Genomic DNA, 18,617 nt, shown 5'->3' on the forward strand with positions numbered 1-18,617 from the left:
CCCTGAAAGGCGTCCAATTGAATACATCGAGACAAATCTAGGAACCTTATCTACAATTAATCAAGTTATGGTATTCATTTGTCATCTCCCTTTTAACAAAACAGACGGGCAGGCTTGGGTGAGCCAGTAGAGATAATTTTAGGCTTGGGTAAGGACCTAATAAAATTTAAGTACAAAGAGTTACGAGACAACCAACAACTTTGTACGAAGAGTGAAGAGGCAATATGCAACAAGTTTTAGCTCCTAGCATGCGTACTATAGCTCTGTAGAGTGCCTACCAAAAGAAAATGGACATCCGAAACATGTGTTTATCATAGTCAGTGGATTCTCCATATCAGGCAGAACCCAACAGTTGCTGAGGGTGCATATCAACTTTTTTTAGTCATCAACCGAATTTCGTACCTTGTCTCACGCATGTAAATACAACAAAGTTCACTAGGATCACGCAATTAACGGATCACGTATGTACCTGGAATCCTGGACCTGGCCCACCTCTTTTCCACTAGAAACTAGGAAGTAGTCATCCATTGTCACCCAAACCAGAACAAGGGTGCAATCCACTCTGATGGAAACCTGGGTAGTATTGACTTGCCATTGTTGAGAGACAGCGAGAAAAGCTGTAACTTTCTTCCCCAAGATAACAGTGATAAAAAGAACCTTGGGCGTCACTACAATCCATGCATCAATCTTCGACTTTATACATGAAGACAGGGAAACACAAACAGCTGTATTCTTATGTAGTAGCACAGAGCGCAGAGCGACCTAGTGCATCTCAATCTCCTGCGCCGGAATAGCATTCTGGTCCGATTGACGTGTATCAGAGGTGCCAGATGAGCCTGCTATCTCAGATTTGCACAAGGGGCAAAGGGCATTTATCTTGAGCCATTTATCAACACAATCCTTATGGAAACAATGTGCACAGGGAAGTTCACGAAGCTCATCATTGTGTGCATACTTTGCAAGACAGATGCAGCAAACCTGCAATACCACAGGGCATAAGAAAACAGTAAGTGCTAATGAGTGGAAAATGTGCTTCACTGTCAAAAGCCAAGCTAGAAAGAGATGAAGAAACATACAGCATCTTCAGCAGAAAGCGATCGCTCCTTGTCAGTCCCTGCAGCCACTATACCTCCATCTTGGCCTCCAGCTTCATTACCTGAACCATGGCGGCGTTTCTTGGTTTTGAATTTATACGTAGGTAAAGCATTGATGGATTCTGAGGTAGCCCCTCTTGTATTGTTTGTATCTTCTCTAAAACCCATGACAGATATAATGCAGGGGAGGCAACAGCATATCATTGCGCAGAGGATGAAAGGCATGGCATACCCAATGCAACTAAAAGTGAGGAACACAATACATAACCTGGTAGGAAGCAAAGTCAGCAATGGGATAAAGGGAGGCAACATCTCATCTACCGAAGGAAAGTTTGTGTTTACCTGTACAAGTTTGGAGCACCAGCAGCAGAAGAATGCCCACCGAATATCCACACATTTCCAACAACGAACCATACAGCAAAGAAACAATCCAGGGCCATCTTGAAGTGGTCAAACAGCGCATTAATCCTGCAAATGACCAGGTGCATTCATATTTAGCGTATAGCCATGATGCAAGATGCATAAGTGAACAAAAAGAACCATGAAGTTCATCATGCTTATTGTAAACATCCTGTCTGATAAAAAAAGAGAAGGAAACCAAGTACAACCATAAAGTTCATAGAGAGGAATTTTTATTTAGAAACAAAGGAAGTACCTCGGGTTAGCAAGCACCGCATTCCGTGCAGCATTTCTACGACGTTCTGATGCACTTGTCGCATGAGTGGCTTCGGTTGAGTTGTTATGAGAGGACCCTTGAGGCGCATGTGCTGGTTCATGCTCACCATTTACAATATTACGGTGTATATAGCGCCAATAAAGATGGGGTAATGTGGCAAAACAACCAACTGTATAACCTATTACCCATTCAAGTAATGGAGCTTGTGGATGTTCCTTTCTTGACAGGCAAAGGACCACAGTGGCGGCTACAATTTGGCTCACATTGACGATAACTTCAATTGAAATCCACAGTCCAGAATTCAAAGGGCTTCTGTGCCGCCGAACATAGTTGTCGTTTCTCCTAGTGCCTGACGTGTGCCCAGCACTAGATACAGCACCTATTGCTGGTGGTGCCTGCAAGGCAGGTACTGGAACTCTGGTTGAAGGCCTATCCACAGGATTCAATTCATCGTTGTTCTCTCTATCAACACTACGAGAAACTGAGGCAGGACCAGTGCCTCTCGGAATATCAATTATGTGTTCACGACCACTAACACCTGTTCCTTGTTCCATCCTCAAAGCTTTATATCAGTATTGACCTTGAGTTCCAAGTAATGTGAGAGGCTGAGGTCATCAAAATTCAGGAGTAACAAAGAAATGAAGCAAGTTACCACAAATAGAAGCTTTTCTTCTTTGAAAGTCAGTGAATACTCTATTCAACCAAAAATTCCAAACTCAGCTGAATCTTTAGGTTCAGGTGCAAGATTGCCGATCTGCAGGGCCACATGCAAAAAAACGCAAGTCAATTTGTTGTCATTTGCATGGATTAAAAAATTTGATACATACTGAACCAATCAATTACTATCATTCATATCTATGTATCGTGAATAGTTTCACATTCAATGAGGTTCAAGATGAAACACTTATCAAAATATTGCCAAGTAAAAACATGTCTCTACCCTGCCTCAGCCATACTCAAAAGACAGAAATCCACAGACAAAATGCTGCGTATTTTAGCAGGCATAGCCGTACAACAACTGAACTGAAAAACATGCTGAACTAACATTAAATAAGAAAAGTTGTTTTACTTCATACAAGTGTGAAATCAGAACAGAATAAAAGAGTCTAGTATTAGAGCAAGGTTTTAAATTCTGACATAGTGCAGTTGTGTTGTATCTCACATCATGACACAAACTCAACCTAAAGACAGAATGAACGGAATATTCTACAGATCTGAAGGCATAATGAAGAGTGAGAATTTTGATCATACTAAGTGGTGAGATGGGAGAAATGATTGAAGAATTATTTCAGCCTTAAGTGTCAGAGAAAAAGAACTAACCCAATTTATTGTATATAACTAATTTCCAACACGGCCTGTCGGAACATTGTGCACTAACACAACCTGGCCTAACCCATTTCAGTAACAGGCTCTGGGCTCTGGTCCATCTCCTGACAGACCAAACCTAATAGAGATTAGATGCCACCAGCCAACAAATCCGACACCAAGCTTTAGATGTTTCTACTATTGACAATGTACATTAAACTTTTTCCTAAGAAATTTCAACACTGCTCGGTCCAAAGGGCAACTCGTACTTCATCCTCATTCTAATCACGATGAAGGCCATCAGTAGTAAGAGAACAAATTCTGCATGATTCAATTAGTGTAGTAATGTCTCTTTTACTTTAAAGAATCGTACAAATTTGTCAGTATAGCCATAATCAGTTGTGTGGATAGGCTATCAAAAGTTCACAACGATAATGAATTACAAGTTCCCAAGAAGTTTAAGTGCCAGAAAAACAAACACTAGAAGAAAAGACGAAATGGGCACATCAGTGAGATAGGGCAGATTGAATTTGGTTTGGTCGGCACAAATGGTTTTAGGAAACGCTGTGTTTTGAAATATAAGCAATAGATATATCAATATATCATATATCAGATGAGTTGGGTAGGTGATTTTCTTATGTCACATAAAATTTGCCCAGTTTGTAGGCTTAAGTCTTCCATTCCCGATCACATCCCAATCACAGTCTCGTTAACTCTTCTGCCTATCAAATCCTATATAACCCATTATATTCCAAACACAACATTCATTCCTTAACATAGATACAAACTTTTGTTGCCGATAACATCCACAGTCTAACGTGTACTGGATCACTCCAGAACACCCACGTCCTCGCAGTTTTGGAGGTCTAATTTTTGCCCAACCTACATAGCTGGTAGATTAACAGTCGAGAATAACAACAGTAGGCTAGTAGCTGCAGTCTCTGTCCAAGCGCATCAACTGGAGGTCTAATTTCCCTGTTCAAATGCATTAACTCGAACGGCAAGACAAATCTGAACAATGAACGTATGAAAAATTCCCAGAAGGAAAACAAAAACAGAGGAAGAAACCGCATCCCGGGAAAAAAAACACACGAATTGGTTTGATTCGGACATCAAGTGGCCAGATCTGGGGAGGGGAAGGACCGAAGGAGCGGGAGTTTGATTGGGGCCGAACCTGTAGGAGAAATCGCCGGAGGACGGGACGGCAGCGGCGCGCCCGTAGCAGGAGAAAGCTCGCGGGGGCTCACAGGCAGCGCGGTGGGGCGACGATGACGAGGACCGGGAGGGCGAGCATGAGAAGAAAGGGCCACCCAACCCTAACCTTGGTGACTACCCGCCATAGGCGCGCTCACGCAGGGGCGGACGGGTCGGTGGACACTGCGCGCGGCTACGTCTTCTGGCCGCGAGCGCCGCTGGCCGCAGAGGCGATCGGGGCGGGCGGCAGCGAGGAGTCGCCCTCGCCTGTGGTAGGGGAGAGCGGAGGGGGTTGGTGCGGTGACGAGACTATACGAGAACGCAGCCAGTCCGCGAGGGTCGGAAACAAATTCTACACTACCGGATCCTAAAAGAATCCCTTCCTTATAAATAATACGGATTTTTTTATCTTTACTCTTCTATCCAACTATTATATTAAAGAATATATGACTAGATTACAATTTCATAGAAATTTTTATATAAAGATCATATATAATTGGCTTTCGCGAAGGTTTTATGGACTCGAGAGGATGCCTTGATCCCCGCAAAGCGAGAGAAATGGGCCGGGCTGGGCCGACGCGGCTGCTGAAGCCTGCAGAGCCTCTACGTTTTCCTCCTCCGTGCGGCCCACATACAGCCGAAGACCCACGAATCCCATGGCCCAGCACGCGGTGCCTCCCTGATTCAAAGGATTGAACTGAGAGGCCTACACCGACCTGGTTCCAGGATTACACAATTCGGATTGTAAAGAGGTGGTGGAGACTATGTTATTTGGTGCAAATTTGGTGGGGGAAGCGGCAGCGATTTACGAGAAATGCTCATTTCTAGTTTATGGGTTCGATCATGTAATAGTTAAATATTGTCCTAAGGAAAGTAATTCTGTTACACATAACTTAACTTGTAGAATGGAGGATTCCTAATTTTATATTTGGATCGAGAAACCTCCCTCATTTATTTTATCTAATTGGTGAATGATATAATGCTTATTTGATATCAATAAAGGTGTCATGTGGCTTTCCCTCAATAGGATCACACATGTATCCAAGCTCTCAACTTTCGACACCCGAATCTAATGCAGTAATGCTACATGTTGGATAGTACCGGGAACTCCTACTGGTCGCGCTGTCAAATCTGCATGCATTTTCGCTCCAGTTTGATCATAGTTTCCGTGCGCTTAATCACAAGAAAAAATCCTTTTCGAGCTGGCAACTGCTGCACTCACGATGGCAAGAAATTCAGTGTACCTTTTGCAGAGAGGCTCGTCAGTTACCGTTGAGTCATGTTTAGGCAGCCAGGTTGCAGTAGCGGAAGAAATTGACTCTGACAGGTGATGATCATTGCGTAACTGGGTGGAGAGGGGGTATTAACACACGAATAACTAATGAGGTGTACCTATTCCAGAACAATTTGACCTGCCGTCTTTATTTAGATGGAAAGAGATTTCCATTAACTTGAGGCCAGTCCACAATCGGTGCCCACTAGTGAAGATACATATCATCAGGGGCAGAATCAGGCTAGATAAGAACACCTCCTGGCCTGAGTCTAGCACCAACGCTAGCTAACTTACGTGCCAAGCTATTACACGAGGGAGGGCGGCACATCACACGGATATCAATAGAACTAGTGAGCATGAGAAACTTGATATCTCTGAATAGGACTCCGAGCACAGGCCGTCTTCAGATTGCAAGCATCCATCTCAATCTCCACTCTCCCCATACCAGCATCAGCAGCCTAAGTTAGTGCCTGCAAGCACGCTTCATTTTCTGGCTGCAAAGGCTCGCTAATTTGGTGCAAATTTCCGGAGCCCGATCGAACCAACCACTGCTCCGTCAGAGTCGTCTCTGATCACAAAACTCTTACCTCCTACATTCCGCTGCCCATGAAATGATTCGTCGACATTTATTTGCAGGTAACTTTGGCTCAGTTTCTTTTCTTCTCCGGAACAAGGGTCCGTACCACCTGCTATCTTATTAGTTTGACCAAACAGGAATGAATTCAATTCTCGCCTGCAAACAAGCGTAACAAAGGGGGATCACTAAGAACAGTTGGGCCATCCTGCAGCCCAAGCTGTAACATCTCGACTTGTGCAGTTGTGCTTAACCATCTTCAGTATCCCTCTGCTGCCGCACTCGACCTCCACGCCAACGCCGGCGAACACCGCGAAGGTCTCCGCCTCCGCCTCGGCCATGCAAGTTGTACCACTGTCAAGACCTCTTGCAGAATTGCAGTTGCAGGCAAAAACTAAACCCCCTAGTTTCTGTACCGAGAATGCCAACAGTGGACCTCCTATCCATGTTGTAATAACATGTATATAACATATATATATACAGCATGGGCTTGTGTGTGTGCGCGCGCCTAACAAATGATGTAAAACATTATGACTGGGTGGGAGAGTGGGGACTATACCACACGAAAAATTGATGAGATTTACTTACTTCAGAACAAATTAAACATATGAATGAATTATTGTTTATCACTCGTTCACACCACTTGGGCCATCCTTGTAATACCTCGGCACCCCACAAACCTGAAATATCACTCAAAGCAAACTATATGTCTGTCGGGAAAAAAAAATCAACAGTACCTTTTAAAAAGATGAGGTATAATTGGTGACAGAACATAATAGACATATGATAGTTTACAGAACATCACACTAGCAATATAAAGATACTAATAAATAAGGAACAAGTCTCAATCATACAAGCAAAATACCACGGATCAAATCATACATCACATGGTAAAGTACAGTCATCTAACAACATAAGAAGTTTAACCAAAAGAGAAAGATGAATGTGCAAGCAACATGCAAATGCACGCCATCGCTCAAAATGTACCTGAAAAGAAAGTGATGGTGAGAATAAAAAATCTTAGCAAACGAATTTGCTCTAACGAGCTATTTAGTCACAGTTGATTAAACAATCATCTCTAATAGAAACTAGAACCGGAACACATCAGCAACATGTAGAAAAAAAAGTGGCTAAGCAAGACCAACGACAACGTCAACCATTTTAACATCATCCAGCTTGATTCTTCACAACCGCATCATATATAAGCAAAAATTAAAAATGTCCTTGCAAAGTAAGACATCAATATGATCAAATTAAAGAACTTCAAATGAATGTATATGTATGCATATGATATGCTCTTTCTCACCCTCACCCCTCCTCGGTAACGTAAGGGTGTGCACAATACTCCTTCTTAAGTAACATACGACGTTATATCGGTACGGTCACAGCCAGAAGACGTGACAAAACTTTCAATGCATGAGATGTATATGTATAACATGTTTCATGCATAACTAACAGCATAACTTTCAAGATATGCCTAAGACTTCAATAACTGCGTAATACAGTAACGAACAATTGCAAGTGACATATCGCACTTACTGTACTTCATAAATCAAGAATTGAGTAAACTACTGAAAGGTAAACAACAGGGTAACAAGCTCATAATCAATTTATCAGGTTAGATATATGCATTGTAATTAACATAATAGAGGCAACCAAAAAACATGATAATGCTACATTCGCTTGCCTTCACTGACTGAATGCGGCCACTAGCTGTGACCTGAAGCGGCACCACCTGAACAAACACACAATTAGTACCAAGACGCTACAATGACAAAGTAAAAGAAGGTGCACGCTTCTACACCCAAAACCCTGTAAACCTGACAACTGAATGCTACAGAAAGACATCTACCAACTAGCTCGCTAGATACCGAGTAAGAACATCCTCTAGCTCAGTCGAAGACCGAAGAACGAGTCGCAACGCATGGCTAGTCCTCACCAGACACCAACACCTATTAGCCAAACACGCCTGAACCACTTACCCAAAAAAAAAACAATGTCAACACCATCGGAAAGCCTATGATGCGAGCTACAACTTCGATTACAACCATACACTTGCATACGACACCGATTAGGCCTCAAATTGAATTAACGTTCTACTCACTAATCGGACTAATAACACACTCAACCGATGACGAGGACGACCAATATCAACTACCTACGAGCATATAAAGACTATGAAGGAGTCACCTTTGAAGCGGAACCACAAACCAGTGAAGAAAAATGGTGAACTCGTAAAAGACCTCCTTCTCCTCCCTTCTTCTTACTCTTTCCTCCATTCCTCTTCTTCCTTCTTTTCTCCTTCCTGGCTGACCGGCTGGCCCCTCCTGGCTCTTCCTCCCACGCCCCCCTTGCCTGGCCGAGTGGAGGTGGGGTCGGGTGGGAGCCGATCTCACCGAGCCTTATCATTTCATTTTTTGTCTTTTTTTGCATTTTAACCAATGGTCTAAATTTATTTGGCTCACCACGGACTCACCAAGTGCCCAAACATGACGTTAGATAGCAAAACAGAATCATCTCGACGAGGTCTACGCATCTGCGGTCTACGATCATCCATCCAAGCAATGGCTGAAACATTAAAATTTGAACTCCTCGCGAGTCTTGTGGTCAGAACTGAATTTCATATTTTCGAGTATTACAATCCTGCAGCCAAAACTGTAACGCCTGCACTTGTGCTTGATCATCCTGAGTGCCCCCTCTACTGCCCCACTCAACCTCCATGCTCAGGAGGTCATTGTTATTCTTCTCCCGGCACCAGCCTTCCCTGCCATGTTGAAGATCCTAGCAATGCAAAACTTGCCTCTGCCCAGAGGTAAGAGGTATGACAACACCATGGCTCACTGCTTGGGCAGTGTTGGCGCTAGTTCGTCCCACACTTTCTGCAACATTGGTGGCCTCGTCGTGGACATATCTCTAAGGTCACAGGAAGTGAAATGCCTGCCTTGAGATGAGAAGCTGAACCGGATCCCATGCTCGGGGTAGTGCCCACTCGCCGGCCTTGCTCCACACACTTCTTGTGGTGTTGAAGGAGAAGGTTTCGCCCCCCTCCGTGGAGATCCATATCTGCGAATCGTCGACCACTGTGTAAGCGTCAATCTCATAAGGGTCCTTCCCTCCACTCTCATAGCAATGTCTGGGGCATCCTTCATCGTCCTCCCGTATTCATAGTCAAATGCATAGGGAGGCAGCGGGAGAGAGCGCTAATACCATTTCTTGTTGGAGCGGTCATCAGGTTGGCACTCGGGCCGAAGTGGATGAGGGTCTCGAAGGGATGATCTTCCTATAGACCAGGATTCTCATCGAGGAGGTAGAGGTCGTCGCTGATGGTGAGGGTGATAGGAGAGAGCTTGGGCGCATGTGTCACAGGCATGACATGGACGGTGCGGGCGACAACGTCATAGAGGAAAGTATTTCCTTCATGGTCCATGGAGATGATGTTGTTGCTGCTGCGACCGAGGGACATGAAAAGGATATTGTAGAGTTTGTCCAACGGACACAGTTCGTAGAAGGATATGGCGGAGCGAGGTAGTTGGGCGTCCTCCGTTATTAATGTCTTGTTATTTGCAGCAGCAGAAGCAGATGCCTATGTTGTTGGGTAGAAGCACTTGTAGGGGTTGATGCGTGCAGAGTGGAGGCAGCGTGGTGGTTGACATCCTCTTCACCATCAGATTCACAAATCGGTGGCTCATCTCGATTCGTTTGCCGAGCCCATCTAGCTAAGTCCCCTCCCTTTCTAATAAAGGGTCAGGAGAAATAATCTGGATTAGTGGTTCACCAATATCGATATTCTAGTGAGGCAATATAATAAAAAGATCAAAGGGTTGATTTTTGCATTGTAGGACACCAAATAAAACAAAGTTCTCACCTTGAGATCTGCTTGATCGAGGTAGGCAGGTAGGCACTTCGTCGTCTTCTCCGGTGATGAGTTAGGGTGGGTTTTTTTTTCAGGTTAGGGTTTTGGGTTCACCAAGCCCAGCTACGGTAGGATTGGGTGGCAGGAGGTGGTTTGGGGCGGCTAGGAAGAAGGTGCAAGGGTACAATACTTGTAGATCAGATGCTACCGGTGGAAGGGAAGGCGACGATGAGGAGGCTCGTGGAGTTGGGGGTCGGTGGCGACGTGAGCCGAGGGATCGATTCAGGAGTTGTGATAGCGTAGTCTTTGGGGGTCTAGCTCCCCTCTTGTAATGGACTTGTTGGATGATCTCTAGGGTTCCATCCGTAAAGACACCTGGCCCCGACGACCCTTAATGAAAAAGGTCTGATGTCTTGCATGCTGAGGATTTTTGGTACGTGGAGAAATCATGTGGTAAGGGAGGAAGCCAGCATGGAAGGATCTCAGCCTTTGAGATATTGTTGACTGACTTGATTCAAGTATTGGGGATAATCCTTGGCTTTCCTTCCTTCAAATATTTTAGTCATCAATTGATACAATAGCTATTGGAGACTTGGAGTTGAGGTGGGTTATCTTCGAATAGAAACTCTTGCATCTCAACACGGTCACGAGATTTTGTTAATGCTCAATGATATCAAGGAGCATAGTAGGAGGGTTTTGAATTTTTCTATTTCTTATGCTAATCGTGTTTGTAATAAAGCTGCATATTTGTGCGCAAAAGAAGTATCATGTATTAGGGTTAGCAGTTAGTTGCTTACCTTACCACTGCTATCGGTACAAGAGTGTTTGCTTTCCAGTTTGATTACAATCTGAAAGTAAATGAAGCTCCTTAATTAAAAAAAATGCAGTCACGTCCGTAGTCGGTAGAGATGTCCACATCACCCCTTTGGTTGGTTGTTGTGTGATTCGCTTCGAGGGAAATAAGGACCATCCAATTCAAACCTCTGTGACTGATCCTGCATTTGTGCCACCACCGCCATCACCATCGCGTCTGTTCTTCACGCCTCACTGCCTCCACCGTCAACTTTGCTCCACATGCTCTTGCCACCACTATCGATTCCGCTCTATGGCCACCATTGCCGCCTTCACTCCACTGATCTCGCATCTGCGCCTCGCCTTCACCGTCGTTTCCCCTTTGGGGCCACCATGTCATCCCCTCTAACAATTGCTGCATCTACTAAGGCTAAAGGGAGGGGAGGGAACACCACCACCACCAATGGCAAGGCACTTGTTGTTGCTGCTGCTGGGACAACGAGCTACCCCCTCTTGGAAAAACTACAAGGAACAACAACAGGTGAGATGGCTTTACTTACCTTGGTCCCGGTACAATGTTACCTGCGTTTGGTTATACCAATTCAACCCCTGCAACACTAGCATCTCCCCGTTGTGCAATTGATTTTTTTGTTTCACATAGATTTAGCTTGTTGTGTAGATCTTGCTGACCAATCATAAAGGACGATGTAATGGTGGTTTTCCAATGCATTCACAACTGCTCCGCAAAGGCTTTTGGAATCCTAGCACAGTCAGAATCACCTTGATTCCAAAGAAAGAGGCTCCTACTACTGCACGATTGCATAACAGTTGAACCATACATCTGGATCCCTACATATTATCCAGATCAAATGCATGTATGGATTTTGTGAATGTCTGCGCAGAGCTTAGTAATTTTCTGAATTTCTTCCAAAATTTCTGAATTATTTGATTTTCCCTGATTTTTATTTTTTTTCTTGATTGGGTGGAATTTTCAGTCTCTGTCTCCCTAACGACGAGAGGGATTATCAATGGGGTTTGACGAGGATGTCATTTGCACATAAAATTTATCCTTTGCGATTTAGTTTCATGTGGTTTTTTCTCCCTAGCATCCAAACCAGCTATAGAGAGATCTTTTCTTGAAGTGCGGGGATGGCCAACTTTGGCTTACATCAAAACAGGTGATATCTAAGAGTTGCAATTCATTTCATACATGATAGCTAACTAAGGCGCCGTACCGTAATATTTGTGAAGAAATTAACCTCTTACAAATGCCGATCTGTGGATTGATTATTGAAGGAACAAGAAACTAATGTAGATGATGTACATGTGACTTGGCCAACTTTCGGCAACAGTGAGTTCTATTTTTTTTATTTCAAAAAATCTTTTGAGGGTACCAGAAGCAGGTGAGAAAAAGATGTTTCGAAGTTTAATAGACGGCCGTCTAAGCTAATAATTGACAACATCATCGATCCACGGTAATATCTAGCGCCACCGGTTCAAAAATCCCACACGCAACTTGAACAATGTCACGATCACATTTCACTCTCCCTTACATTGTGAATTGTAATTATTTTTTTCTCCTTCTTCCCCTCCCTCCTTTTCCCACTTTCTGAATGAAACAAGGTGAGGACTCTCTCCCCCGTGTTTGCTCAAAAAAAAAACAATATTATACAACTAGTTGCATGCATTGTACCAGCATTGCTCTTATTAATTAGCGGCGAAACATACACTTTCGTGGATCAGACATCACGTTGATCAGAACTCCGGTGCTACTACATGAAGTCACGATGATCACATATCCTCCCTTCTTGAAGCTCCTACATGCTTTCATATCACAATCATCTGTGGATCCCTCGGGCTCTCTTTCGGCTCTGATTATGTATGTGCTGGGGATTTGTTCCAATTCCTGATCGCGCTTTTAAATCTGCGTGCGTTTTCAGCACAGATTGATCATCGTTTCCGTGCGCCTCAATCAGAGGGGAATCCTTTTGAGCTGGCAACCGCGGCCGCGCTGGCGATGACAGGAGATTCAGTGCAGCTTTTGCAGAAAATTAAAGCTTGTCAGCTATCGGTGGGTGAATCATGTTTGGTCAGTCAGGTTGCAGTGGCAGAAGAAACCTGACAGGTGATGCTCGTAGACTCATTCCGGGCATCGCGCTCGCGCACTTTTCTGCCGGGACCATTTCTCGCTCCATGCTGCAGAAATGCAGGACAGCAACAGTATGATTCAGGCGACATGTTTGAGACAGATGCCTCGAAGGTGACGCAGCCCCCGATTGCATTTGTTCTCCAATCATGTTGAGGCCTTAGGATGGGGTAACGTGTTCAGAACTTGACTAGCACTCTAGCAGCAACGAAGTGAAGTTGCAACGAGGTCCTTGGTGCGACGTCCACTGAACTTCCCTTCTGCCACACCGAACTCGTGCTTATTTCAAGCTCTTTTGCGGTTTCAGCGTGAAGTTCACTGAACTCCCTTTCTGTTCCTTTCGACGAAATGCAATGCCGGCGCAAAAAGGGCACGGGATTCCCACATGATAATGTTAGCGACGCGGATAGTGCACCCACCCCTACGGGCCCCTGGCTCCTGTGCCAATCAGCAGTTCCACTCACTGAACCTTTCTTTGCCGACCGACGACGATGCTTACGCTTTCAACCCGACTCCTCCATCACTCATGTACTGCTAAAATATATAGGCTTAATCCATTATATTGTATAATTACAAATAAATCTTAAAGTCTAAACTATGTGAGAAAGATGTGTATATTTAGTATCATCTTGCTAGTAGATACAGATGGAGACTAATTTAAAAGAACTTCTTTCTTTCGCTCACTTAGCATGTGTGTATGATAAGATTAGAGGAATACATGCGCGCTCGCTCACCGTGCCGTGACGGAGGCAAGGGCAGAGGGCGTAGGCTCTCGGCACCTGTGTGAATGGTCCATCAAAATCGAGTCTAGTTTCTTGCGCAGATACGACCTCTTTTTACGGTTTCATTCTTTTTACCGCGTAGGTAAACAAATAAATATATATAAATTATGTTGGTAAAGACTCCAATCGAGGCAGCATAACCAACTCCTATCGTGTCACGTCTCAACTGCACAACTCTCCTTCTATATATATATATATCTGCCAGCCGCTATCACAAAGAAAAGGGGTCATACGCAATTAGGGTTTTATCAATTTCTCTTTGCTACGCCGTCACACATAGTCTACGCCATCTCATTGGGTATGCACCGACAAACGTGAGAGTAGATCTCCAAAACCCTCGCCCTTAGGATCCTACACAGGGAGAGGACAAATAAGATTTTTACGAAGTGCTCAGCTCGACTGCTCATGATCTACTTCCTCAACATCACCATGTGCTACTTCGTCTACATCGTCGTCGTCTGCTACATCGAGATCAACTTCGACTACATCGTCGTCGTCTGCTACATCGAGATCAACTTCGACTACTTAATCTTTGTCATCACTTACTACATCGACATCACAAGGGTCTCTTCTTCTCACGTCATCATTGGGTACGTACACTACAATCTCTATTGAGTATCTAGTCGAGCTCTACTAAAGCGATAGTCGATCTAGTCGAGGCTCGTTGAAGTAAATTGAAATCCTACTCGAGTATCTAGTTGAGATTCATCGTAGCTAGTTGAAGTTTTGCTTGAGTATCTAGTCGAGACTCGTTGGAGCAAGTTGAATCTTAGTCAATATTGATTATTTGCATTTGTTCTTGTTCATGCTATATTAGGAATTGAATTAAATTAAATCTGAAAGTGCTATTATTTTCAACAATAAAAAATCTTATTGTAGGCACTTCAATTTAACGATGGCTAGTTTTGCTGATGCATTGAGGCCGAACAATTTTACCGGTGTGCACTTTAAGAGATGGCATGTTAAAGCCACTTTGTGAATTACGGCTATGAACTACTACTGTCTTGCGTCTGGCAAGTCTGAAGGAACTATTTCCTCTGATGAGGATAAGAAGTTCGAGAATATCAACACACTCTTTGTATGATATATCCTTAGTGCTCTTGCCAATTGTCTATGTGATGTGTACATGCACATAACTGACGTAAAAGAGTTATGAGACACACTTGATGCAAAATTTGGTACGTCAGATACAGACAATTAATTGTATATTATGGAGCAATATCATAATTATATGATGATCGATAATCGATCAGTAGGATAGCATGCTCATGAGATTCAGTACATTGTAAAAGAATCCAAGCTCCTAAGTTTGTAACGAGTTCTTATCTGTATGATTGATCAAACGCGCAAATCTCTTGTTTGGTGTTTGCAAAAGTCCATCATGTGATATGTTTCTAGTTTTATACTAGTCTTTCCTTTATTCTTTTTTGGCCGCCTCAATTAATTACTCAAGGGTCGTGCATATAATGACTTATTTAGTTGAGATTTCAGAAACTAGTAGATATTCGATAAGTGATCTTCAAGGAGAATAATAACACTTGCTATTTAGTTTTGCATCTACTTATGCTAACTCTATTCCATCGATAAAAAAAATAGCAAGCGGTAGTATATTAGACAAGCAAAATAATAACAGTGTTTATAGACATTCCCAGAGTATGGATTAAATTTAAATGTTTCGAGTCCCGCATCACGAACCTTCAACTAGAAGGACTAACTTCGTTTTCGCCGTCAGAGAGGTTAAGCCACAAAGACTCGACAAAAGCAGCGATCAGAGGTTCGACACTTTGTTTTTTAAATATTAATTATTTGCATATATTCTTGTTTATACTATATTAAAAATTGAATTAAATTAAATTAAAAGTGATATTACCTTCAACATGTACTCCATACCTATCCACACAAACACACCAAGCTGAACTTTCCCGAGCGTGAATAATCCACACAAACGGTACGTGCATGTCAGCCGGCTCTGTTTGGAGTATTAGTTTTAAGAATTTTTGGAGTAATATATTTGTAGCTTTAGAAATTTGTGAAATTGAAGTTAAGTGTATAGTTATTTGGATAAATCATCTTATTTATATTATAGACTAAAAATATATATTTAAACAATTTTATATTTATCTACAACCACCGTATCTAAAATAAATCTGGGAACAAAACTCTGTCAAACAGAGTCAATATTGGACACGTTCTCGGCACAGTAGGGTGTGTTTGAAACCTTTGCTGCAGCTTGCTTTGCCAGGCTGGATAAGTTTTTGCGCGTTTAGATCACCTTGCCGATATCTCGTCGCCTGTGCTTGTCTTGCCGACGTGAGAGAGCGAAAATCGCTTTCCGGCGCTGGCAAGGCTCCGAATGAGCCGAGACGAGGCGAGTGGGCAACGGATCCAAACGGCTCCGTATATATCCCCACTCCGCCACTGCCTCGGACGATTCCAAGTAATGTATACATGTGTCCGCCTCACGACGGCAACTTCGCCAGCGAAGCCGTGCGTCGCGGGCAACCGGTTCCATCTCTGCATCGAAGCCGAAAAGGCGCCCGGTCCCTCGTCCGGACGCCGGTGTCGTCGTTGACATGTTTTTCCGCCGAACGCTGAAAGGACGCGCGCGACGTGCACTCACCCGGACGGACGGCCACGACGCATTGCGACGGGCGCCACTGCCGGGGCGCGCGTCTTTATCTCTCGCCGGCCCGGACGCGCCGTCCAAAAGCGATCGGGCTTACGTGCGTACGTCTCCCTAGCGCGCGAGTGCCTTCGTAACTGCGCCCGAGGTCCCCGCGCGCGGTTCAATTTTCAGATTTACCTTCTCCCACTTTGTTTTTTTTTATATACAGAAACACCGGTATAATTCTTAGACGTATAGACACACTCACACTCATCACGCGTATTTACACAACATCTATCAAAGACCGAAGATGTAAAGCTTAAAAATTAACAAAGTCACCGTATACATATCACTATCGACAGATATATCACCGACCACTTAAAAAAATTATCTTAATAAAATATATAAATACCAAACTTAGAGTTTGATCCCTGACAGATAAAAAGTACAATTTGTTGGAGTTGGAACCTGCATTTAATTACTCCATGCTCAAAACATGATCACCTGATCAAGTTAAAAAACTATTAATCAGTATTATATAAAATATGAGTTATTCTTGCCTCAGCTATTTCCTTAATTTCTTCACATCTAATAAAAATCTCTAAAATTCAAATAATTTACCTGTTTTTTCTATCCACTCTCATCCTTTATCATCCTCGCCTCGCTACCAGCTACGGACTCATTTTACTAATATAAATAAATAAATATATTAGGAGGAAAATTAACATATAATATTCTCTTTTTTAATTCTATCTGAAATTAAATTATGACATCGCTTTCTACGTAGTTGTTTAATAACGCTCCCATAACATATTTACATCTTCATAATTTAAATTTAAATTTAATATTATTATATATAATATTTATGTCTTGGTTACAAGATAGGAACATTTAGCTAATTGTCAAGGTTAGTATCCAGATCGTTAGTTGTAGGACGAGTAGTACTGTTAGTGTGTTGTTGAGGTGACGTGCAAGTGATGACAGCCTCTGGGCCTTCATCACCCGTCCACGTCGTTGCGAAACTTTTCAATTCCACTGGAATTGTGATCAAGACAGTTACATCTACGTCGCTTTCTTGTTGTTTTCTCCAATGCCAAGTGTGATGAAGCTGCAACGAAAAGGAGCGAGGGCAGAAGAAAGAAAAACTAGTATTCCCTTTTTCTTTCGGAGATGAGAAAGCGAGCTTTTTGTTAAGTATTATATAATTCTGGACTTACTATTTTTCAACTCTGATGGGGCCTAAATTGTGAGTCCAATCTGGAGAGGAAAAAAGAGAAGGGAGTTCATTGACATCGAAAAATGCACATAATATATGCAAATGCCGAAAGCAACCCATTCGCCTGCCACAGACCAATCGGATGGTAGATCTTATCAACACTTGGTACCATGCTTGCTAAAATACTTGGTGAGATGACTCCCACAGAAGCACCATCTAAAAAAGATTATGAAACGGTCTAGTATATCATTGTTCTTTTTTATATTAACGTCGCCGGTTTTGGTCATGTTACTAGACTTACTGGTACATTAGAAGGTTCCAAACGAGGTTTGGAAGTTAATCTTGCTTCTGCCTTCTCGTGAACATGGTCTGCCCGTCCTTTTCTTTGGGTCGACATAATGTAATACTGAAAAAGATGAAAAAATTATAATACTCTATCTGTTTAAGAATGCAAGACATATTTTGTTTAAAAAAATCAAACTTCATAAGTTTTTATCATCAATTAGTCAAATTATATACATGCTTAATATACAAAAGTGTTTTAATAGATTTGTACTTTAAAGTACTTTTAATATGATATTTATTTTATAACAATTGATAATATATTATAAGAGAAATTAACAGTTAATATTTATTTTGATGACTTCTTAATATAATGTTGATTTTATAACAATTAACAATATATTATAAAATAAATTAACAGTTAAAATTTATTTTTAATGACTTTTTATATGTCTTAATTTTTTTAATGGAAGGAGTATGTTTTTCTTTATTTTCCTGTTCAGTGAAGCTGAATTTATGTGACTTGATTGAACCGGTTTACCCAAAATATGGAACGACGTGTTCCTTTTTTTATCTTTGGAAAGCTGTACTATTCTGGTAGCTGACGATATTGATACGATGGATCCTTGTTAACAACACCGCATGCCTGTGAAGTTTAACATGTAGTATCTAATTATTAGCAACGTCCTTACTAGTAGCATTATATAAGTGATCGGTGCATGCATCAGCATTGCTCTTACCCGGCTGAGAAGCTGTAGCAGTTTCTCTCTCCTCGTCGCAGAGAGAGCACCTTGGTCAGTGCTCCAGTGCTACCACATGGTCAAG

General features: G+C 42.6%; 1 protein-coding gene across 2 annotated transcripts; it reads right to left on the reverse strand.

Moving 5' to 3' along the window:
• Positions 1 to 290: 290 nt before the first annotated feature.
• Positions 291 to 4,622, reverse strand: LOC133921052 (E3 ubiquitin-protein ligase At1g63170-like). 2 transcript variants are annotated; one of them, XM_062365765.1, is made up of 6 exons: positions 4,250 to 4,622; positions 2,423 to 2,524; positions 1,750 to 2,350; positions 1,437 to 1,562; positions 1,077 to 1,362; positions 291 to 978 (listed from the first exon to the last, which is right to left on the reverse strand). In XM_062365765.1, the coding sequence occupies exons 3-6, from the start codon at positions 2,322 to 2,324 to the stop codon at positions 763 to 765; spliced, it is 1,203 nt and encodes a 400-aa protein (XP_062221749.1). In that variant the 5' UTR covers positions 2,325 to 2,350; positions 2,423 to 2,524; positions 4,250 to 4,622; the 3' UTR covers positions 291 to 762. The 2 variants fall into 2 exon arrangements, with proteins under 2 accessions (XP_062221749.1, XP_062221748.1); XM_062365764.1 differs by having other exon boundaries at positions 1,750 to 2,524.
• Between the last annotated feature and the right edge of the window lie 13,995 nt (positions 4,623 to 18,617).

Source organism: Phragmites australis, chromosome 6 (assembly GCF_958298935.1).
Source record: "Phragmites australis chromosome 6, lpPhrAust1.1, whole genome shotgun sequence".
In the NCBI taxonomy this organism is placed as follows: domain Eukaryota; kingdom Viridiplantae; phylum Streptophyta; class Magnoliopsida; order Poales; family Poaceae; genus Phragmites; species Phragmites australis.

Bases quoted from the DNA above. Each gene is read 5' to 3' on its own strand.
- LOC133921052 (XM_062365765.1), bottom strand. From the start codon at position 2,324: ATGGAACAAGGAACAGGTGTTAGTGGTCGTGAACACATAATTGATATT. The intron at 1,363-1,436 runs GTAAACACAAAC...GCTTCCTACCAG, and splicing joins GGTGCTCCAAACTTGTACAG to GTTATGTATTGTGTTCCTCA. The intron at 979-1,076 runs GTATGTTTCTTC...GTGGTATTGCAG, and splicing joins CGCTTTCTGCTGAAGATGCT to GTTTGCTGCATCTGTCTTGC.